Genomic DNA, 24,380 nt, shown 5'->3' with positions numbered 1-24,380 from the left:
CTACATCCATTGCACATTATTATTTGGGATAGATACAAATATGGTTACATATGGAGTACAAGAGATTGCAATTTGCAGTATATTTAATAAGTAATCATATGATTAAAAGCATGGAAGGAAAATGACACTTACCTCCCATACTTTTATATATTTGGATTGTGGTGGCTGTGCGCCTGAGGTCTGTTGGGGCAAGGACATGTTAGCTGCAGAATTATTCGTTGCAACAAGAGGTTGCATCCCACTCTGTACTTGAGGAGTCATTCCAGGAGTTGGAATCATTGTGCCAGCTCCAGATGAAACACCCGATGGACCAATGTTGTTCATTATATTTTGATTCAAGCCAATTCCACTTTGTCCCATTTGTGTTCCTGAAGAATTTCCTTGGTTCATTCCAGGCACTGACTGACCCATGCTAACAGTCCCTTGAAGATTATTCAATGGTTGTGAAATGGCTAGGCTTGAGTTTCCAGATATATTTGAATTTGCTGAAGTAAACGAACCAAGAGCTGCATTCTGTGCAACTTGTGCAGTCCCCATTAATGCCCCAGATCCAGTAATTGATGTGATACCCGATTGCCCAGATGAGAAAACATTTTGAGAAGCAGGTAAAGCAGATGATGTCATTCCACTGGATATCATGTTTGACATATGCATGGCCATTGGATTTCCTCCCATTGTTGGAAGTCCCATGGAACTTCCACCAGTTAGAGAGGCAGAATTCATGACCTGTCTTGCTTGAGAAAGGTTGTTCAGAATGCTCACATTTGCTGCAGCAGGACCCACAGGACGTAGTGGTTGCGATATGCCAGTAACCATAGGTTTGAATTCCTGAACACTGTCACCATTTGCAATCACCTCTTGAGAAGTGGATGAGGGAGAAGAAGTCTGCAAGCTTGGAGCAGCTTGAGAAACAGAGGGCAGATGTGAAAAAGCAGGTCCTGGCACCATGGAACTTGCAGTGTTTGGCTCCTGAACAAAAACTACATCAGTTTGACACTGATTCATTTGAACTTCAGAAATCCAATGAACCACAATGACCTCTTCCAATGAAGTGATGACACATGCATGTGTGCATATGAACTTCTAAAGATTGTGGTGCATACTTTTTAAATACATTCTCAGGTGAAAACCAAAATCAAGGATATACTCTTACCACTTTTACAGTTGCAGTGGGAATATTTCCAACCGGAAGTGGTTGACGATTCATCAGTGATCCATTCACTGTAAAAAGAAGAGTAAGATGTAGGTAACAAGTATTCACCCAGGAAAATTTTGGAAAAGCATCAGCAATTAGCATTATGTTGTTAGCATGCCACCAGTGCCTAACTTGCAGATTCTACACCACCGTTTACAAGGTTTTCAAACTTTTATAGATTATTGCCCCAGCATAATAATGTGCTCTGAAAGACACAGGAAGTCCACAAATGTTTGACAGTATCACTGATCCCATTCAATGAAATAAATGCCTCTTCATTGAATTTTTGTGCAGTGAATGAAGCAATGAATTAGTGCATTATCATAGTGTTAACACAAAATTTGTGCTTAGAGAATCCAGTTCAGAGCCAGCTTCATGATTTTATCTTTCTGAAAACCATACCTTTCCATGATTCACAGGAGCAGTAGCATAAAAATTTTGTGACTTTATCATTAAAACCCAACCATTCATAATCTCAAATCAAAAGAATGGAACAAAAAGATCAGGATAAACATTCAACTACAGTCAATGACTAAGGTGACAAACAGTTCCTGTCCACAGAAAAGACATGAAATAAGAAGTCATTGCACATATGAAACCACCTGAAGGGACTGAGGTTGGAGGAGTCCCTGAAACTGCGGGAATTGAAGCTGCATCCATCTTTACTGGACTTTGATTTGATGTTAAACTTGTTATTCCAGGATGACTTAAAGCAGCACGAGCCTCCATGAAACTCTCTGACAGTAGAACAAGAAAATGAGGATTTTTTATATTATCGGCAGATGGATCTGCTGCCCGTGGATTACGCTTTCCCTACATCGAAAGTAGTGAAGTCAGCAGCATGCCCAGCTCTTAATGACCACGGAAATTGTTTGCATTCGATTAAGAATGCAAATAAAATAGAAGAAAGCTGCATAAAATAAAAAGATCAAGAAGAAAAACTTACAACAAAAGAAGCCAAAAAAAAATTGCTCATGAATGTAACAGACTTACAGCATTAGGTAGTGAATCACATGACAAGCATTCTGAGCTTCACAGTAACCAAAACACTAGGGACCACACTTAAGCAGCTTAGGCCATAGGGCACAAATTTAGATTCAGGAATAATTTGAGGCAAGTAAAATTTGGGTTTAATTTATTTTTCCTATCAGTTTATTCAGATGAAGAAAAAAATGGTACATAGAACTATGGGAAAAAATCAGATTCAGACGAGTGTACTTTAAAAAATTGGGTCCAAAAAACTGGTCCATTTAATTAAATTGTTTATTTAGGTTTTGTAAAGATTCCAATTTTTCAGGCCAAATTATTCGGTTCCTGAGTTATTCAAAAATTATTCACAACATCTGAATTTCACTTTTGGGCATGAAATATTCGTTTCCCAAATTATTCGTGGACTCTCCAAAATTTGCGAAATTTTTCAAAATGATTTGGATTCAGTCTTCATCAGTCAAGCTCTCGTTCTATCTGGTCAGATTATAGGTGCTTTGCTTTTATTTATCTTTCTTATTCTACTTTATGCATAAATCATTAATTTTCATTCCTAATTCGGCTCCTCTTGTTAGAGTTCATGTAATAAGGGTATGTAAGGTACTTTGCTATTATCTTGTATTTTTACCGTTTTACCACCCTGGGTTCCCTTATGTTAGTATGTTCCCTAGCATTGCATGAACTTTTCTTCTTCTTATTAATCTCATCCTCTTCTCCCCTCTGCTCTTCTCTCATCCTACTCTCTTTTATTACTTTAAACTTGCTATCAGAGCTGGTTTGAGAGTCGACCAGGAGCTTGTATCTCCAAACTGCCCTTTTTTTTTTTTTTTTTAACCTTAGAAGAGTAGAGGGCTACAATAGAGGCTACACCATGTAACAAGACCTCTTCAAGTTGTTCTCCCATCAACTAGAAGATAAATTGATGAAGATTTGAAGCTATAGAGTGAGAATTATGAGCAAGGAATAAAACACAAGAGTATCGCCAGCCCTGGAGTGTTAGCTCTCTCTCTCTCAAGGATCTGCTGAAGATGGACCAGGTTTGTTGGAGTTACCAAGGGTCACCTTTCAACCCACATAGCCTGCGCTGTTGGTTTACAACTGTTTCCCCCACACATTGCCAGGTACCACCACATTCTGTTTTTTGTTGATTCTTTCATCTGAAATGCTATGCTTGATGCAATATAGTGCTAGTTGTTGGTTATCCTATGTGGGTCTAATGAATTGTAACAGGAGGAACCGACACCTTGAAAGGTGCACTTGATTAAGTTTCTTCAAGTTTAGTGGTTTGTGATGCAGATAAGTCACTTAATGGCCTATTTTATTGCAAATAAACCTTGGGTTGGGTTAAATATGTGTTAGGCCTGTGATCCATGGATTTTCTATATAATAGGCTATTTTAATGGGCCTAAAATATGGGTAGAAAGTAGAAAAACGGGACTTAATTCATTAGTTTAGTTAAAGACTTAGAGTCCTGTGTTGAGTCTATTTTCTTTGTTATTTCAGTTTCCTATTTAGTTTATGTTTCCCAATTAATTAAGGATTGGGTTAGGCCTTTTCTTTTTAGTGTTTTAGTCAGTTTTGAGTCTTCTATATAAGTCTGTAGAGGGCTACGACATTGAACACGAATTTGATTGAATAAAAAAAAACAATTTTTGTGCCGGAGAACTGTGAGATGCAATGATGTGAGAGACAGCTTGGGTGAGATGCCCTAGAGAAGAGTGAGATGCTTGACCCAACTTATACCTCTACCCTCATTCTTCCCTTCATTCTATTCTTTCAGTTTTGTTCATACTATCTGTCATATTATCTAATTTTTATTGAATTTACTATAGATCCTACCTAGGATTGGATCACTTGTGAACCAATCTTACATTAATTGGTATCAGAGCCCAGCCAGACCAAAGATGGAGCCACAAGAATTTCGTGAGAAAATTTCTTCATACATATTCCTTCAATGGATATATGAATTAGATGTGTACTTTCACAATTACAACTTGACAGAGACGCAACGGCTCAATACGTTTGCTCCTAGATGAGTGATTATGTTCGAATACAATGGAGAGTCCGTGAAGGCAACTTCAAGCTCAAAAGTGTGAGCCTAGAACTTGGGACAAGATGCAGTAAGAGTTGGCAGGCATATACCTATCTAAGCATAAATGAAGAATGTAGTTCCCTCCACCAGATTTCCAAAAACCACCCACAATTGACAAGAGCATGAAGGAATCATCGGCCTCTATTGCACAACGCATTACAAAGGATCAACAAGAGAAGACACCTCTGACCAATGAGCCAGAGTTAAAAGTTAAGGTTAGTGTTGAAAAAATTCCAACAATTACGATGTTTGTGAATAGCCAAGAGGAAGACCCTAAAGGGAACTGGATTGAAGTAATGGCTGACGACCTTGTTGAAGAGACTGTGAATGATAAGGACAAAGGACTTGAAGAGCCTATGATTGAAGAAGAGCAAGTAGAGGGCGTGCTAGAAGACGACCCCATGGATACATCTGAAGACCTTGAAGTTGAGCATGTGGAGTTCATCATCCCATTAAAGTATCTTAAAGATTGAGCTCCTCACATTATAGATTACATCTTTATTATCAAAGAGCTACCCGAATTTTTCTAAGGCTTGAAGAGGGACGTGCACCATGCTATAATCACCCTCACACTCAGCAAAATTCGAGGACGAATTATAAGAGAGGGCGAATTGATGCAGATAAGTCATTTAATGGGATTATTTTATTGCAAATAAGCCTTGTGTTGGGTTATGTATATGTTGGGCCTTTGATCCCATGGGTTTTCTTTGTAATTGGCCACTTTAATAGGCCTAAAATATGAGTAGAAAGTATGAAAACGGAATTTAATTCATTAGTTTAGTTAGAGTCCTGTTTTGAGTCTATTTTCTTTGTTATTTCAGTTTCCTAGTCAGTTTAAGTTTCCCAATTAATTAAGGATTCGGTTAGGCCTTTCCTTTTTAGTGTTTGAGTCAATTTTGTGTCTTTTATATAAGTTTGTAAGGGGCTACAACATTGAACACGAATTTGACTGAATGAAAAAAAAAAGAGCCGGAGAACTGTGAGATGCCCATAGGTGAGATGCCCTAGAGAAGAGTGAGATGCTCGACCCAACTTATTCCCTTAACTCCATTGTTCCCTTCATTCTCTTCTTTCTGTTTTGTTCATACCATCTAATTTTTATTGAATCTACTATAGATCCTACCTAGGATTGGATCACTTGTGAACCAATCTTAAATTAGTTTGTTTACTTGCCAGAATTTTTTTCTGTTAGTACAAGGAAGGAGTGTCAAGGTAGAGTGTGTACTCATCTAGTTTGAGTATCCAACCACCTATCCAAGTGTATTCTCACATAATGTCGGAGGAAAATGAAACAAGGTTCTAAATCTCAGATTCAAGGCCGTTTTCGACCTTGCTCAAAACTGAAATTTCCCAAGTATTGACTAAAACCTAGGCAAAATTCAAAATGTAATGGCTGGTCAAAACTAGTCGAAACTACCAAAACTGTTGAAATTTGTCAAAATTGGTCGAAACTAGCTATTTCTCGGTTGAAACTGGGTTCGAGTCAGTGTCAACTCAAGGTTAAACTGAGATAATGAACCATGCAATGGACCTATGGAAGCCTCCGCTGGTGGTTTGAGTAATGCCAACCCCAGTCTGAGTACTTTGAAAATCCCAACACCCATATATATCCATTGTGAACTTGGACATCACTAACTATTTGGGTTGCACTCACTCGGTGAAGCTATCTCTACTAAGTCGAGGGAAGTTAATGTACATCACGGGTACCATCAAGGCTCCTCATTCAAGTGATCCAACATATCAGAAATAGGAGACTGAGAACTCAACATTTATGACCTGGTTGATTTTCTCTATGAAACTTGAGATTAGGAGGAGGTTTTTGAGAAAGGAAACAACGAAGGATATTTGGGATAGTGTCTCTAAAACTTTTGACCAAGTGGATAACTAGGCTAAACTCCTCAAGAAGGTTATCACAATGAAGGAAGAAGACAAGACTATCTCTGAGTACTATCATAGTTATTAGTCTCTGGGAGAAGTCTAATCACTATAGGGACCTCCAGTTGTTCAATCCTGAGGTAAGGTGAAATTCTATGGATCATTTGAGAAGCAGCATGTTTTGATTCTCCTTGGTGGGCTGAACCCGGAATATGAACCACTTCAGGTGAAAATCTTGGCTCGATCACCTCTTCCATCGTTAGATGAAGTGTGTACTATTTCCAAATTAAAGAAACCAGAAGAATGGTCATGGAAACTGCACCATTCCAACTCCCAGAGGGGTTGGCATAGTGGAGGAAGAGGCAAAGGGCCAAATCATGGAAATGATATAGACAGATTCCGATGTGATTATTGTGGCAAACCCAGGCACACTCGAGAAACCTACTGGAAGCTTCATAGACATCCCGCAAGACCTGCACCTTTCGGTATACGTGGTGGCAAGAGAGGGAGCTAGAGCTCACACTGTGATGGCTGAAACTGAACCCATAGGGAATCCCTCTGGACTACAAGTAGGCAATAGTTCCTTCACAAGGGAAGATCTTGCAGCTTTTTGATGAGTTTTTCTCAGATAGGTAGCTCCTCCTCTACAACCATCATGTCAAATTCTTCGGCTTCAACCATGCAGGCCTCTACCTCAGCCACTTTCTCTTCTTGGGTCATTGATTTTGGAGCTATTGATCACATGACTTGTATACTGAATCTTGAGCCTTTGGAATAACCATTGTATTGGAACCTGTACTTTGACGATAGTCATAGGGACCCTGCGAATCTCAGCGTTTGATTCATATTTTGTCTGCTATGGTAGGGTGAGGTCAAAGTTGCTGATTGTTCTCTTTCCTCTATCTTTGGTAAAGGTAGTGTACAGGTTACCTTTGTACATCTCTTGACTCTATTCTTCATGTTCCAAACTTTGACACTAACCTCCAATCTATGAGCCACTTAACTGGATCCTCGAATTGTTGTGTCACCTTCTTTTCTTCTCATTGCCTTTTTCAACATTGGGTGGTGACGAAGAGGATTAATGGCAATGGACGTGAGGACAAAGGGCTCTACCTTCTTGAGCCTAGGCCTCCCTTTTTTTACGACAACTAAGTCATATGTGTGGGCATAATGACAACATCGTTGATTCTGTGATGCTTTGGCATCAACGTTTAGGCCACTTCTCTTTTGATGTTATGAAAATATAGTTGCCACACTTGTTTTTATCTATTTCCCATTCCCATGTAATTTAATGTGAACCATTTGTCACCCCATAGCTGAAGGGGGTATTGGCCTTTGGCAAATCAAAGATGTCAACTCGGCTGCCATCTTGAAGCTCGTCTGGAAGATTGCCTCTAAGCATCATAGTAATTGGATCTCCTGGGTCTACTCCGCTCCTCTTAAAAATGATTCCCTTTGGGTGGCGTCCCTCTCTCCTGATGCTTCTTGGATTTGGCGCAACATCCTTAACTCCACACATCTGGCCCTCCCTGCCATCTCTTTTTCCATTGGCAATGGCTCCTCCACCTTCCTTTGGTTGGATCTTTGGCACCCTGCTGGCATCCTTCTTCCTCGGGTCACCACCAGAATCATCTTCTCCTCTGGTTCTACCAAATCAGCCAGGGTGGCTTCCATCCTCTCCCAAAATGGTTAGTCTCCTCCTGCCTCCCCTCCTCCTCTTGCTGATCTCTGGTCATCTCCCCCCCCCACAAAATCCCTTAGTCAGAGAGGATTAAATGATTAAGTTAAATGGTTGCCCTCCCCCTCGGATTTGTTCACCTCTGCCTCTGCCCGGAAGTCCAGAACTTCATCCGTCCTAAAGACTCTTTCATCCCTTGCTGTAAAATCATCTAGTTCAAAGGGCACATTCCTCACCACAGGCCCTCTCCTACTGCCTACCCACGTAGTCCTTCCTCAACTTCTGCCACATTCAAGTTCCCTCCTCTTATTGTCTGTGTTGGAATGGCACTGAAGATGTTGACCACCTCTTCTTTTTCTGCCCCTTCTCTGCATCCATCTAGAAGAGGGTCCTTCGCACTTGTTGGCCCTCCTGCCGTCATTTTCTCCCACTTGCTCATGAATGGATCTGGGTTGACATGACCTTCGGAGGCTCTAGCATATGCAACATATTCAGAAGGCTTCTGCGCTACCATCAACCACCTTTGGATGGAACAAAATCTTCATAAATGGACTCCCAACTCCCGTTCTTTCGAAAGGATTCAGTTTGCTTCAGCATCACCAGGTTTGTGACACCCCAAGAAGCAAGCTCATTGTTGTCTCTTGGGGTCTCCCTCCTTCTACTATCCCCCCATTGATGTTTCCCTTAGTTAGATGGGCTTAAGGCCTTCTTGTTCTCCCTCCTCTGACGGTATGTTCCTTTTTTCCCCCCAACCCCCCCCCTTTTCTTCTCCCTTGTATATCCTTCTCCTTGGTGATGAATTATTTATTCATCTAAAAAAAATGTGAACCATTTTGTTTGCTAAACATTGTCGTTCTTCTTATCCTACATGGTAACCGGTTGACTATTCCCTTTCATATTGGGCATTTTGATGTTTCAGGACTTGAGAAATTTGGTTACAGTAATTTCGTCTCATTTGTTGATGATTGCTCCCGCACCATGTGGATTTTCTTGTTGAAACACAAGCGATGTTTATGATGTTTTCAAAAAAAATCTATCAGATGATTTGCACTCAATTCGATACTAGACTCAAAATCATTCGCTCTAATAGAAGGGGAGAGTATATGTGTGGTGGGCTCCAAATTTTTACCGATAATGGCATTGTCCATCAGCTTTCTTGCGTTGACACACGCCCAACAGAATAGGGTAGCTGAGCGGAAAAATCCCATTTATTTGAAATCACCAGAAGTCTATTAGTATGCATTTCTCTAAGACTTTTGGACATAATGCTCTCCTTACTGCCGTGTTCTTGATGAATCGTATGCCTTCCAATATCCTTGGTTTCAAATTCTGTTCAAGCCTATAGTACAAATTCTGTTCAAGTTAAGTCGTCTACTTGTTCTTAGTTTATTTTCTGTTTTGCAATCTGCAATTTCGCATTCTCACTGGTTTTAATTGCTGTTATAACAAATATTCATGTTGAGAGCACTGGAATGATCTTGATTACCCTTTTCATTCTTGAATTCAACTTAAGAAACTATTAGTTAGCTGTTAGCATAATGGATTGATTGCTATTGCTGTAATGGGCTGTCAATTTATTCAGTTGTGCAACTTACTAGCTTTAATGGACTATCAGACATAATGGAATAATTTATAGTTAAATACATAAAATGATAAGAAAAAATACTATGGCACCTAGACAACACCTAGGCAGGCACCTTATCACCTAAGCGCTTAGGCAGCCCTCCAACGCCTCAGGTCGCCTATGTGCCGTGACAACTATGGTACTTTCAAGCATGGACCAACCTGAAAACTTGCAAAGTCAGCTGCAGAGCTGGCTATGCCCAGCAGAAATCAAACCCACTTTAACCCATAATTTTACAGCCTATAATAAACAAGTCGAGCTTAGTTGGTGTTGGATGCCTAGATGCCGTGAGGCCCGTGACAACTATGGTACTTTCGAGCATGACCCAACCTGCAAACTTGCAAAGTCCTCGGCTGCAGAGCTGGCTATGCCCAGAAGAAACCAAACCCACTTTAACCAAACTGATAGCTCAGTTTGGTCCTAAGCTATCAAGATCAACTTGATCCAGCCTGAGCAATTGTCACCCTTGGCAGAATAATTTGGATTTCAATGGTCATACAAGCTTAATGAGAAATAAAATGGGGATTGGAGAAAATAAGTTGCAGCTTTTGATTAAAGCAAGACACTGGTTCACAGCATTTGACAAGCACAACACTAATTCACTAATTAATTGAGTCTGTCACCATACCGCATTATATATTGTTCTAAGTTTTGGAAGCTGTTTCGGAGAAATGACAGAGAGAGAGACAGAGAACTGCATGTACAAGAAAGGGTTAGGAACAGTGGAAGCACAACCCAGCTTTAATATTAGAGGCACAACTACCATAAGTAACTAAAGCAACATTATTGCAGATTGCACCACCTGAGTGAATGATTTAGCAACTGTCTCAGCATCAGCAAGGCAACTTTCCGTTTTCACTTCAATGTTATCACTCTGATCCATAGTTTGGATTGTTGACAGATACACTGGTGTGGGCAGGGGATAGGGATTACTAGCCGCTACAAGAATGCAATGCCTTTGTGCATCCAAATTTTTCTGTGTTTGGCTTCCATTGGGAGTCACGGAGAGCATCTGAACAGAGAAACACAGGAATTGTCAAGTACTATGTTAAGCAACATTACATAACAATAGCTCCAATAAAAAGAAACACATACCAGAAAATTTCTGTTATTTAAGTAACAATAAATCCAATAAAAAGCAACAGACTCCAGAAAATTTCAGAAAAAATAATATGAGTAATAGAAAAGGGAAACAAATTCTATGACAAGTTGCCCCTTCACAACCCAAGTACACAGCTTCCTCTAACTGTGGACATCCATATTAGAACCCCAATCAATCTTCAACACCATTTAACCCTATTTTCTGACAAAAATCAGTAAAAATGATTTCTTGGTTCAATCAAAATCTCATAGTCAACATCAAAAAAACCAATGAGCATTAAAGTCATATAGAAGTATAAGGAATTCATCAAACAAGCCACTAGTTCTGGTCGATTGAGAATTTACTCCCAAAGTGGGAAGCACAGGTACAAACCAGTAGAAACTAGAAAGTAAGGTTTGAAGCATGGTTCAAAATCTTGGCGAAATTTCGTGGAATTTCGGTATATTTTTTTTTTTTTTGGCCGAAACTAAATAAGGCCCGAAATAACATTTGTACAAAATTTCGGTATTTCGGCCAAAATTTCGGTATTTCAGTTGAAACGGTATCATTTCGGTATCTTGCCTGTCTCGGTACATTCCATGTGTTATAAATACCATATCTCAGTCGAAATTTCAGTATTTCAGTCAAAATTTCAACTCTATCTCGTTTGTCTCGGTGGTTTCGGTTCCATTTTCATATTTTGAAGGAAAAACACTCCAACAAGCCTCTAATTAGCCACATCATCATACATTTTGACTTCCATTTGACTCCTACAAAGATCTACACATTCAAAGCTTAAGAAAGGTAAAGTTCTTTCTCCAAAACCAGGTAAAATTTTCAGAACAGTTCGACGGTTCCTATCAAACAAAGGTGCAACTCTAAAACAATGTCATGTCCTAATATTTTTGCATTTTTATGTTCTAAGCATGTTTATTAACCTTAAAATAAGTTACCCACCAAGTTTCAAGTCAAAATATGGCCGTTTGACCACCGAAACAGTCAGCCAAAAAAAGAAAAAAAAAATACACCATTTCGGCCGAAACGAAATGAAATTTCAGTTTCTGAACCCACCGAAACACCGAAACGAAACGAAATTTCAAACCTTGGTTTGAAGAACTCACTGGGTTGACGAAGTGCACCCACAAGCTTAATCCTAAACCCAGCAATGAAGAACTAAATTTCAGAACTTTAAGTTGATTTCATTATGAATGAAAAGCTAATTTGTTAATCACCTCTGGATGGAACGTAACATCCAAAGATGGTCATCCCCATAGTTTTTAAGGCGCTGGTAAGGCGACGCCTTAGTAACGCCTTGGCGCTGATGCGGTCTAGAGATGGTAAGGCAATGCTCCGCCTTATGTGAAATGACGCCTTATGGTTTTTTTTTTTTTTAAACATATTTTAAAATTACTTGATGAAGATTCCAAATATAGATTTTTTATTAGTAGGTGTATGATTTTGTTAACACTTGAGATGTATGGGATCAGCTTTACTCCACCAAAAATAACCAAAACAAACAAAACAAAAACACGATTCACAAACAGGGTTTGGATTTTGTTAAGGGTTTTAAGAAAGGGCTTTGAGAAGGAATCAAGGAACAAAGAAGAACCACTGATCCAGGCGACCATTTTGCTCCTGCAAAGGTGAGCTTGCTCCGGCAGCGGTGAGCTTCATTCTTCTTTGACAGGAGTAGAAATATAGTGGATGACCTTAGGGCTTAGGCACTCATTTTGGCATCATAGAGGTAAGTATAATAAACACTTGTATTTTTTGTCTTATTTTCTTTATATTTATAATTTTGTTTCATAATTATGTATTTATATTATATGTTAATATGTTATGATGATTGATGATTGATGGTTAATGGTTGATGATTGATGAAGATGAACTTAGTTTATTCACTTTATTGATTTGTTTTCTTGATGAATATCTTACATTGGTATGAATATGAACCTTTAATATTTATTTAACATATGAGTTATAGGATTCAACTAGGATTTGAGTCAAACAGATTGGTTTTATAAAAAAATTGCACAAGAACGCTTTAGTCGATAAGGCGACGCTTTATGCCCACCTTATTGCTAAGGCGCTCCGAAAGACCCTCAAACGCCTCCGTCGCCTTACCGCCTTAAAAACTATGGTCATCCCAATCCCGCTCCCCGGACAAGATTTGGACTGCCATCTTCTTTGATGTTTCCTCCAAAATCCGCTCCTTCCATCATAGGCCTGTCGCTAATTCCCTTAAGAACAGACACATTGTTGCCTCCTGGAACCTTCCTCACTACTTGATGTCCCCCCCCCTTTTTTTATGAATCCCTTTGTCCTTTTGGCTTGGGTGTTGGCTTCGTGCCTCGCTTTGTTGTTGTTTTATTTTGTCCCCTGTGGCTAGCTTCTCCTTTTTGGTTGAAGTCTTCCCCCCCCCCTTTTTCCCTTGTATATTCTTTCTCTCCTTTGGTTATTAATTTATTTAATTATCCAAAAAAAAAAGCTAATTTGAATTTGAAATCACAATAATCTAGTAGTTTTGATGAAAAACATTGGTATTTCATTGAATTGTATTGTAAAAACTTCAGAAGAACATTAATATCAAGAAATAATTAAACACTAGAAAATCAGAAGTAAAATGGTATAATGGGTTTCCATTTGCACTGAATTAGAGAAGTGGGTATCTCAAAAATTAGAAGCAAATGGGAATCCTTTTACTATTACCCATCCTTCCTATGTTCTCCTATTTTGAAATGCTCTTTTGATGTCTGGCCCGATCTTTACAGAGTGTCCTTTTCATATACTTACATCACTATTTTTTAACCTATCAAAATTCCAAAAATTTGAAAATTTTCAACCTATTTTAATCGGGATGGTGCATGTCTAATTTCTCTTGCACCATTGCCCTCCCTGCTATCTCTTGCACCATTGGCAATGGTTCCTCCACCTCGCTCTGGCTTGACCCCTAGCACCCCGCGGTTATTCTCCTCCCCCTAGTCTCCCTTAGAATCATTTCCACTATAGGCTCGTCCCGATCAGCCACTGTTGCCTCCATCATCTCCCCTACAGGCTGGGCTCCTCCCCCCCTCGCTCTCCCCCTTTGCCGGACCTCTCGGCTGCACTCCCCCCCATCCCTCCTGGCCATCAAGGATTACCGGACTCCATCAAATGGCTTCCCTCCCCCTCTGGCCAGTTTTCCTCTTCCTCTGCCTGGAACTTCTCCCATTCCAAAGACCCTCTCCTGCCTTGGCGTAATCTCACTTGGTTCAAAGGTCACATCCCTCGCCATAGCTTCACTGCCTGGCGAGCTCTCTCCTACTATCTCCTAACTCAGTCTTTTCTTAACTACCGTCACATTCAGGTTCCCACCTCTTGTTGTATATGTTGGCATGGCACCGAAGATATTAATCATCTTATTTTCTCTTGCCCTTTATTTGCCTCCATCTGAAAAAAGGTCCTAAGTTCTTGTTGGCCGTCCGACCGAACCATTCTCCCCCTTCCCCGAGAATGGATATGGGTAGACATGACCTTCAATGGCTCCACCATTTGTGACACAGTTGGGAAAATTGCATTTTGTGCCACCATCAACCACCTTTGGATGGAAAGGAATATTCATAGATGGACTACCAACTCCCATTCCTTGGAAGGGATTTGGAAGGCCATCTACTTTGATGTTTCCTCCAAAGTTAGATCTCTCACCCATCGCCCGATTCGTGACACCCAAAAGAACAGGCTCATTGTTGTCTCCTGGGGTCTTTCTTCTTCTTTCATCTCCCCCCCCCCAATGGCTGCCTCCCATAGCTAGTGCCTTGGCTTGTTGGTCCCTTGTGGTTTAGTCCCCCCCTCCCTTTGTGGGTTTTGTAGTTTCGGTTTTGTTTGTTCCCCCCGGGTTGGCTTCTCCTTGTTGGCTTAAGCCTTCCCCCCCCTCCCCCCTTTTCCCCCCTTGTATATTCTTTCTCTTTTGGTAATGAATTATTTATTCATTCCCAAAAAAAAAAAAAAAAGAATAATGTCAAATTTCATTACCACCAAGATCTAACAAAACTTTATAGGGTATATGGCGCAGTCTTCCCAAGAGAAAGAAATTGGTACATCGAAAAAACAACTCATGTCAGAAAACAAGATCATAAAGGCAAACTCCAAGCTTCAAGCCTTCAACTATCATAAAATTATAACGAAAAAGGATATATAAATGGAACAGAAATGTGTGAATCAGAGAGTAATGAATTCGGTCAATCAGATAACCACTTTCTAATATGAATGGTGGCATTTTCAACTTCAAAGTTACTGTGAGAAAATCATAGTATGGCTGAAAACCTTTGATTTCACTAAGTTTCTTCCCCTGAATTACAGGGGTTAGGGGCTTAGGGCTAGTGTGCCCATGCATAATTTACTGAGCTTACATTTCTGAACCAATGACAGTTTAGAATCCAACAAATAAGACAGTCAAGCAGGGGATAGGAATCCAGCTTGGTTAGCCATCACCTTAAAGGCAAGACAAAACGCCCTTGACTTTATATTGTAGCTTATTTGCTATCTGCAACCATCTTCTATGGTACCATGTCAGTTCGTTACTAGTATTTTTTTGTCAGAACTTTTATCAAGGCATTTGACCTTAAAAAACCCAAGTCCACTGACAGTTGAAATTCATTAGGTGCAATAAGTTGGATGTCCAGCACTAAACCTTACGCAGCCCATGTCAATAGGCCCATCCTTACAACATCATTAGCACAACCAGGATCTTATGAATGACTGCATATTGAGTATAGTCACCCCATTAGAAGTGCTATCACTTGGCAGACCTGCTCAGTGGACCTGGCACGCAAACACTGTTCAAGCATAACAGATAATCTCTCTCCTAATTGCTCGTTTACTTCTCTTACCAAATTTTATTTGACCAATTAAAAAAGATCATATCTTTAGGAATGAATAGAGCACTTCAAACTCTTTTAATGCAAACGGCTCTCAGAACCATGCATAAGCTGCAAAGAGACCAATATATTGTATCAGACCTTGCAAAGTATTCGTCAATGTGCATCTTGACTGGTCAAAAGTATTTGATCCCTTTGGAGAGGGAATCCTATGGAGGCAGCTTGCTAAGTGCCAACTTAAACAACTAAAAATTTATCAAACGAAATCAAATGCATAAATGCAAATTCCATTCAACGTTTTATTCCACTTGTCCCCAGAAATACCTTCCCCACCATTTTAAACACAACCTAACTCATCCCTTAATACATATGAATTATAGACCCCATCAATTCTAGACAGCCAAAGACAAACATTAATTCTTCAATTCCTAAGCTTGAATTCTACATTCTAGATGACAACCTTCCTAAAGATTCAGTAATCCATATGTTCAATTCGTAAGTGTGAATTCTACAATCTAGATGACAACCTTCCTAAAGATTCAGCAATCCATATATACAATTGAAATGACATAACACATCTAAATTATTTAAAATACAAATGCCCAGTGACCATCGGATTGAAAAAATTGGCTCTGGAATTATAAACCACCTAGAAATAAGAGTTCAGAGTTCAAAAACCCAACAAGACTTTAATGACACTTAACATGCAGGCTATTCTGTACAATAACTTATACATGCTAATTCGGTTTTTCCACACACAAAAATCCAGTAATTAAAATTTTAACCAAACTCTCATCCCAAACATTTAATAATTGTCATACTTTAGGTGCATACAGGAGTTCATCAAATCATTTCACAACTTAAAATTTACCACATTGCATAGCTGGAAATAGAAATAGAAATACAATTGAACAACTACTTTTAGTGGACCCAACATCACAATTCAGGACATACTTGTTAGTATGGACTTCTAATTCTTCTTCTGATCTTGTTTTTTAATTTTTTTTCTACAATGATCTTTCATTTGCATCAACTTCCTAGTACCATAACATAAATGAAATGAAACTCATCTAAATACATACAAGGTTCTAAAGAATCTGAATAGGATCTTGAGGTTCAAAAGGTAAAACTTGAATTCATTCTCTAAACAAAAACTAGTAAATTTAAATGCAAACCGTTAAAGCTTCAGAAAGCCCTTCACTAATAGCAGCATCAGAGAAACCACCGCCAGAAAATGGTATAGCTGAGAGCCACTGCAAGAAAACATCCATGTCTGTTGTCCAGCCACTCCGTTGTACCAAACAACCTGCATGATTGCATGAAGAACAAGGCAACAAGATTAGAGGGAGCAAAGGGGACATCATGTTTGAATGTTCCATCATATTATGAGCTCTAAAAAAACAGTCTAGATGAAAACAAGCCACTTGAATGCCAGAATGCCCGCACCATAAGGGTTAAAGAGATTAAAATTTTGAATTGCAAAGTTTAAGATGACACTTTCAATTCAGAAAGTTCCAGCATGTGGATTCCAATGAATGACTGATAGAAACTGTCAACACCTTCATAAATGAACTTAAAATAATACTCTACTCAACTGAACCTTACGCCAACTAAATTAATTCTAATTTGTCACTTCCTTGTTTTATCTTTTGTAGTTTTACTACTCATTTATCTCAGCATCCTCATTTCAGCTGCACTAAGATTGTTTATATGTTGTTTCTTCATTACCCAATATTCAGGTCCATACATCATTGTTGGTCGTATAACTGTCCCATAAAATTTTTCTTCTGAGTTTTAAATAAACATGTCGATCATACAACACTCCAAACGCACCTCTCCACCTCATCCATCTTATTCTAATTTTGTGTCCAACATCATCATCCTCTATTTCTCCTTCTTTATATATGATTGAACCCAGTTACGTAAGATTTTCACTTAGCAATATCTCCCCATCATCAATTTTCACCGCTTCACTTTCAATCCTATGTTACTATTAAGAGGAATAATGGCTTGTGTCTAACTTGACACTAGACATCTTTATTTACAACAATGGAGAGAATGTTCTAGAATATTACAAGGGCCAATAAACCCCCTAAAGAACTAAGGACCTGTTCGGATTCTAACATCATCTCTAAAAGCCACTATCACAACACTCCCCCTCAAACTAGTGCATAGATATCACATATGCCCAACTTGCAAATAATAGGATGAAACATCTTACTTCTAAGACCTTCAGTAAGAACATCAGCCAGTTGTTCACTACTAGGAACAAAAAACATAGTGATAAGACCCATATCCAGTTTCTCTTTGTGAAGTGTTGATCGATCTCCACGTGTTTGGTTCGATCATGCTGGAAAGGGATGTGAGCAATCCCGATGGCAGATTTGTTGTCACAAAATAGCTTCATAGGAAGGGTAGTCGGGACAGCCAAATTTGTAAAAAGACCATGAAGCCGTAAAAGCTCACAAATGCCATGGGTAACTCTACTTCAACGCTTGACCAGGTAACAATGGCTTGCTTTTTGCCACATAACAAAGTTACCACCAACAAAGGTGCCTTAACCAGTGGTAGACCTATTGTCGTCAAGAGAACCTACCTAATCAGCATCCGTGAAGGCCTCAACCCTAAGGTGATCATGAGGAGAAAAAATGATGCCAGGTCCTGAGGCAGATTTCAAGTAATGGAGAATGCGCAACACAACTTCCATGCGTGTTGAGTAAGGATCATGCATATACTAACCGAGTTGACGGCATATGCTATATCGGGGCATGTATGAAAAAGATAGATCAACCGCCCAACTAATCTCTGATATCTCACCTTGTCCACAGAATCGTCTTCCTTGCTAACCAAGTGACCATTAGCTGATATAGGAGTATTCGCTGGCTTGCACCCTAACATACCTATCTCAAAAAGTTCAACACATACATTCGCTGAGACAAGTGGATTCCACGAGAAGACCTAGTAACTTCAATGCCAAGGAAATAACGAAGTTGTCCTAGATCTTAAATCTTGAATTCCTCAACTAGGTATTTCTTAAGGCGAGAAATCTCTACAAGATCATCACTTGTAACAATAATATCATCTACATAGATGATCAAGATGGCAATCTTTCCACAAGATCACTTGATGAACAGATTGTTGTTAGCATTACTTTTAGAGAAATAACAATCATAGCCTTGTGAAAACACCTAAACCTAGCACGAGGGGATTGCTTCAGCCCATATAATGCGCATATTCCCTTGGGTTTTAGAGCAAGTGAACCCAAGAGGAATGTCATATACACTTCCTCCTCAAGTTCCCCATGAAGAAATGCATTCACGTCCAGTTGCTGAAGGTTCCAACCTAAGTTAACAACACAGATTGTGTTCATCTTAGCCACTGGAGCAAACGTCTCCTAGTAGTCAATCCCATATTTCTGAGTGAAGCCCTTGACAACAAGTCTAGCCTTGTAACGATCCATTGTACCATCAGCCTTATGCTTAACTATAAAAACCCACTTACAACCAATTGTCATCTTCTGTGAGGGAACAACCAATTGTCTTCTTTTGTGAGGGAAGACACACTAGATCCCATGTGTCATTCTTCCTTGGAGCCTACATCTCCTCAACTATAAATGCCTACCATTGTGAGTCTACATTTACTTCCTGCCAAGTATGAGGAATAGACAAAGAGGACAGAGAAGACACAAAACTATTGTCGGATGGAGAGAGTGAGTCATAAGAAACAATTTTAGAAAAATGATATCAAGTACAAGACCTAGAGCCTTTGTGAACAGCAATAGGAAACTCAAGAGAAGGGTCAAAACTAACAATTGGAACATCAACAAGAGGTGAAAGAGAATTACTTGGGTTCAAGAAGACTAGATCAGGTTCGACAGTAGACGATTGACGTGGTAAAGTAGGTGTTGGATGTGCAGTGGTTTGGGTATGTTGTCTGCGACCATAAACACGCATCACTGGACAAGGCCGAGCCAAAGAAAAAGTGTCAGTCTCCCCCTGAAAAAGGCACATCTTCCACTGAGGAAGAAGACTCCCCCTGAAGAGGTGGCGTAGTGTAGTAAAACGCAGATTTGTGAAAGACAACATCCATAGTCACAAACCAACACCGAGTAGGAAGGTGAAAACACCAAAAGCCTTTCTAAGTGGGAGAGTACCCTAGAAAAATGCACCAAAAAACGCAAGGATCAAACTTCTCGTGAGTACAATGCTCATGAGCATAACAAACATAGACAAATATCTTGGGAGGAATAGGAAAAGCAAAAGAGCCCTGGAGAAGATCCAAAGGAGAGCAGAAGTCAAGGACCCGAAAAGGCATTCGGCCAATCAGTAAAAGCAGCAGTCAGAACCACGTCACTCCAGTATTGGGAAGGAACATGCATCTCAAACATGAGATAGTGTGCTACCTCATAGAGATGGTGATTCTTCCGCTCGGCAACACCATTGAGTCGGAGCATCGACACAACTGGTCTAATGGACTATCCCAAGAGCGTAAAGATAACTCTAAAAAGACCCTTTGAAGTCTTCACGACCATTGTCACTTCGAAGAATCTTAATAGTAGCACCAATGAGGGTCTGCACCATACAGTGAAACTGCTAAAAGCAATGAAAGGTCTCCCCCTTGGTTCGCACCACATAAACTCAAGTGATCCGAGAATGACGGTCAATAAAAGAGACAAATCACCGAAAACCATCAACAGACACATAACAAGATGGACCCCAAATAACAGAATGATTCAATGAAAAAGAAGTGGCACTTATTACAAGAAACAGAATAAGCGATTCGAGTTATTGTTTGGCCAATACACATGCCTCACAAAAAAACTAACTTGAACTACAAACCTTAAAAGGAAAAAGCCTAGCTAAAGTCCCCAAAGGAGGATGTTCAAATCGACAGTGCCACTGTAGTAACTCAAAGATGGAAGGTGATGTAGAAGATGTCTATTGAGCCTGACCAGAGATAGAAGACGAGTCATCATCAAGCACATACAAAGCACCACGCATCCTACCAAAGCCAATTGTTGCCCTTGTCGCCCGATCCTAAAAAAACACAATGAGACGGGAAACATGTGACTTTGCAATTAAGACTGAAAGTAAGAATACAAATGGAAAATAAGTTAGTACGAAAAGATGGAACATGCAAAACAGTTGAAAAGGATAAGGTAGGATTACAACTCATAGAGCCCTTTCCCAAAATAGTGGAATAAGTCTCGTTAGCCAATCTGACCTTACCATTACCAAAGGAGGTAGTATACTAAGAGAAAAGATCCAGAGAACCTATCATGTGATCTGATGCCACAGAGTCAATAATCAACGGGGTATTCTGGACAGACGTACTATGACCATAAATTGGTACTTGTCGTAGTTGTAGATGCAGGGGGTCCATACGCGGCAAAAGACGTCAGAAGGCAATAAGCTCATCAGATGATAAAGAGGATAGTTTGATGCTAGATGCAGAGTCAGCAACCTCAGTATGGTTGGCCTAACTAGAATTACCACGACCCTTTCCACAACCTTTGCCAAATGTAACAGTAGGGTGCCATGAAACTTCTAGCAGTGCTCTTTGGTATGACGCTCCTCACCACAATAGTCGCACTTTACTGGAGCTCTGCTAAAGAAGCCACCAGACTGCGGTGCTAAGCTGTAGGACCGAGTGCCAGAAGCACGAGCAGATCTCTTGGTGGGACGGCCATATGCTGTGGGAGCATAATAGTACGACAGTTGTCCTCAAGGTGTATCATCACATAAGATTGCTCCAAGGTAGGAAAGGGAGATTGACTCAAAACTTGAACACGCAGTTGGTCATATTCCATATTCAGCCCTGCCAAGAAGTTATAGAGTCTAATCTTGTCTTCTTATTTTTAAAAGCCAGTGAAGTTAATAGGAGTAATGGAAACATACTCATAAAAGTCCAACTCATGCCACAGAGTTCGCAACTCATTATAGTACTATGACAGAGTTAGCCCTTTATGCTTCAAATCACGAATAGTTGAGCATCATTCCCCACCTGGGAGTCAATCTCTTGCACACTTCTATATCTTTGCAACGGAATCAAGGAGATAGCCATGAGCGATCTGTGGCTGAATAGAGTTAACAATGAAGGCCATAACAAGAGAACATGCACACTCCCATTTATCAATATCAGTACCTGTGGTATGCCGCTTTGTGGTACATGTAAGGCACCCATAATAACCATGGCATTTGATGGAGATACAACACGAGGGTGACCACAAAATATAGTTCGTACCATCAAGCTTGATAGCGGAAATGTGGGAAGAGTGTCGGAGTTGTCACCACCAATGGAAGCGGTTGAGCCCACAGACATGGTTACCACTCAAGGGGGTGTAGAGACAACCGAAACAAGCTAATACAACTACTCCATGCAGCAAAAGCATCAACACCCTAAAACCGCAAAAATCAATAAGGGTTTTTAAACCCCTAAAAAGTTGATTTTCTCTAGATTGGGAACCAAAGATGGAAAAGTGGCTAGTACAGGCCACGTAGTAGGTGAACAACACTCATCATCAAATTCAAAAGAAGCAGGGAAAACAACCGACACATAAAATTAAACTAGGGTGAAAACCCTTAATCGATAAGGTGAGAAAAGGGGATTGAGTCTCTCAAATCATCAGGGAAAGGAAATCTGAGAGCCCAGCCAAGGAGAAGAAATGCAGTAGAGAGATTTTTGGTAGTTTAGAGAAGTACCACCGAGAGGGAGGCAACAAAGAAGGGGGGAGAGAGAGAGGGAGAGACATTGGTTCCAAGAGAGGCAAGAAAGAGAAGGCTAGGGCTAGGGCTAGAATTTGGATCTCTGCTCTGATACAATGTTGAGAGGAATAATGACTTATGTCTAACTTAACACTAGCCCTCTTCATTTATAATAATGGAGAGAATGTTCTAGAATATTACAAGGATCAAAAACCGCCTAAAGAACTTAAGGACACTTTGGATTCTAACATCCCTAAAACCCATAATTACAACATTTACTAAAATTACACAGCACATACTCTATTTTTGTTCTACTTATCTTAAAACCATTTGATTCTGAGGTTGATCTCTATAATTCCAACTAGACATTTGTCTTTGCTTTTGTTTCATCCACCAAAACAATATCATCAGCAAAAAGCATACACCAAAGGATTAGATCTTGAATATCTCTAGTCAAATCATCTATGATTAGCACAAACAAATATGGGCTTAAATTTGATCATTGATGTAACCCAATTGTAATTGGGAATTCACTACATTGGCTCCCTTAGTTCTTACACTAGACACCACACCATTATACATATCTTTAACTATGTCCAGATATTTACTTAAAACACTTCTCTTCTCTAATACTTGCTAAATTAACTCTCTAGGGTGATGTAGATAAGTCACTTAATGGGCTTATTTTATTGCAAATAAGCCTTAGGTTGAGTTATATATGTGTTTGGCATTTGATCCCATGGGTTTTCTTTATAATGTGCCACTTTAATAGGCCTAAAATATGGGTAAAAAGTATTAAAACAGGATTTAATCATTAGTTTAGTTAGAGTCATGTTTTGAGTCTATTTCCTTTGTTATTTCAGTTTTCTAGTCAGTTTAGGTTTCCCAATTAGTTAAGGATTGGGTTAGGCCTTTCCTTTTCGTGTTTGAGTCAGTTTTGAGTCTTCTATATAAGTTTGTAAGGGGCTACAACATTGAACATGAATTTATTAATGAAAAAAAAAAAAAGATGGCTTATGTTGTTGTGCTTTAGGATGCAGTTGGGTGGGATGCCCATTCACTAGTTCTTCTTCCCCCTTCTCAACCCTCCATCGAATTCTCTTTCTTTTCTTATTTTCCTTTTACATGTTTGCTGTGAGAGAGTGTTTGAGAGCTAGAACCAAGGCTATTGGAGGACATCTTCTCTATTCAGCCAGAATTTCAGATCCTGCCTAGGATTAGGATCACTTATGATTCTAGTTCTACATTATTGGGACTCTTATCATAAGTTTCTTCTAGGTCAATAAAGACCATATGGAGATCCTTCTTACATTCTCTAAAATCTTTCCATAAGTCTCTTAAGTAAACAAATAGCTTTTATAGTTGATCTTCCTGACATAAAACCGAAAAGGTTATCCATATTATTAGTTTGTTCACTTCTTGTCTCAAGTGAATTTTAATTACTCTCTCCCATAATTTCATAGTATGACTCATAGCTTTGAATATTACATTTATTTTTATAAATCGTAACCACAATGTGATGAAGGCCAATATCCTGTAGGATCGATTTATGGACAACAACCCATTGAACAGTATCACAATGGTGTGAAAAATTAGAACAACAAACCATAAACAAAAGAATCCAATAATATCCAGAAATGAGATGGGGCTGGTAATCAAGTCGAGAGAATCCGAAAGAGAATTATAAAGTAAGGAAACAGAAAAATAGAAAGTAGAGGAGAAACTGATAACTTCAGATGCAGACTTCAGATGGATCCCAAATTCAGGATAAATGAAGGTTAAATAAGATGGGGTCCATCCGAAGGTTTGACGACCTAGAAACAGAGAAGTCTGAAAACAAAATAAGGACCTTGCTGGAATAGCAGGGAGCTATACTTAAGAATAAGTTTGACAGGATAAGAATGGTTAGCCATGGGAATTAAGACAATTGTAACAACAGAATAAGAGTAGACTCAAACAACTAATTGAGTGTTAGATTACCTCTAAGGATCCCCATACAAAGGACAGTTGCTGTAATGGAAGAAAACAGTAGACTAGAGGAATGAAGAAAAAGAACAAAGGAATAGAAGATATGACCAGGGCTTCACAACCACTGGCCTACGGCAGGATTGACCACCCACCAGCCAAGGAATCACCACCTTGGTTGCTACTGGTTCACCACAGAAGCTTTCAGTTTCAGCACTGAAGAAGACATATTGAATGAGAGAAAAATCGCGGGTTGTAGCCCTCCTTTATTAATAGTAAGCAATGACTAAAATACAGAATTTGCAACCTTCCCTGCATTTTTT

At 39.5% G+C, this 24,380-nt stretch overlaps 1 protein-coding gene across 1 annotated transcript in view; it reads right to left on the bottom strand.

Annotated features, from left to right (window-relative positions):
- LOC122080234 (mediator of RNA polymerase II transcription subunit 25) overlaps window positions 1-24,380 on the bottom strand; it is a 73,896-nt gene that overhangs the window by 16,998 nt on the left and 32,518 nt on the right. Inside the window, exons 4-9 of the mRNA XM_042647173.1 lie at window positions 16,564-16,694; window positions 10,254-10,463; window positions 10,080-10,145; window positions 1,798-2,008; window positions 1,154-1,221; window positions 133-969 (exon numbers count right to left, since the gene is read on the bottom strand). Of these exons, the coding sequence (XP_042503107.1) occupies window positions 133-969; window positions 1,154-1,221; window positions 1,798-2,008; window positions 10,080-10,145; window positions 10,254-10,463; window positions 16,564-16,694 (1,523 nt within the window). The remainder of the gene's footprint in view (window positions 1-132; window positions 970-1,153; window positions 1,222-1,797; window positions 2,009-10,079; window positions 10,146-10,253; window positions 10,464-16,563; window positions 16,695-24,380) is intronic.

This window comes from Macadamia integrifolia, chromosome 5 (assembly GCF_013358625.1).
Source record: "Macadamia integrifolia cultivar HAES 741 chromosome 5, SCU_Mint_v3, whole genome shotgun sequence".
Taxonomy (NCBI): domain Eukaryota; kingdom Viridiplantae; phylum Streptophyta; class Magnoliopsida; order Proteales; family Proteaceae; genus Macadamia; species Macadamia integrifolia.
Note: the sequence above shows the minus strand (reverse complement) of the source record. Positions and strands in the feature narration are given on the sequence as shown.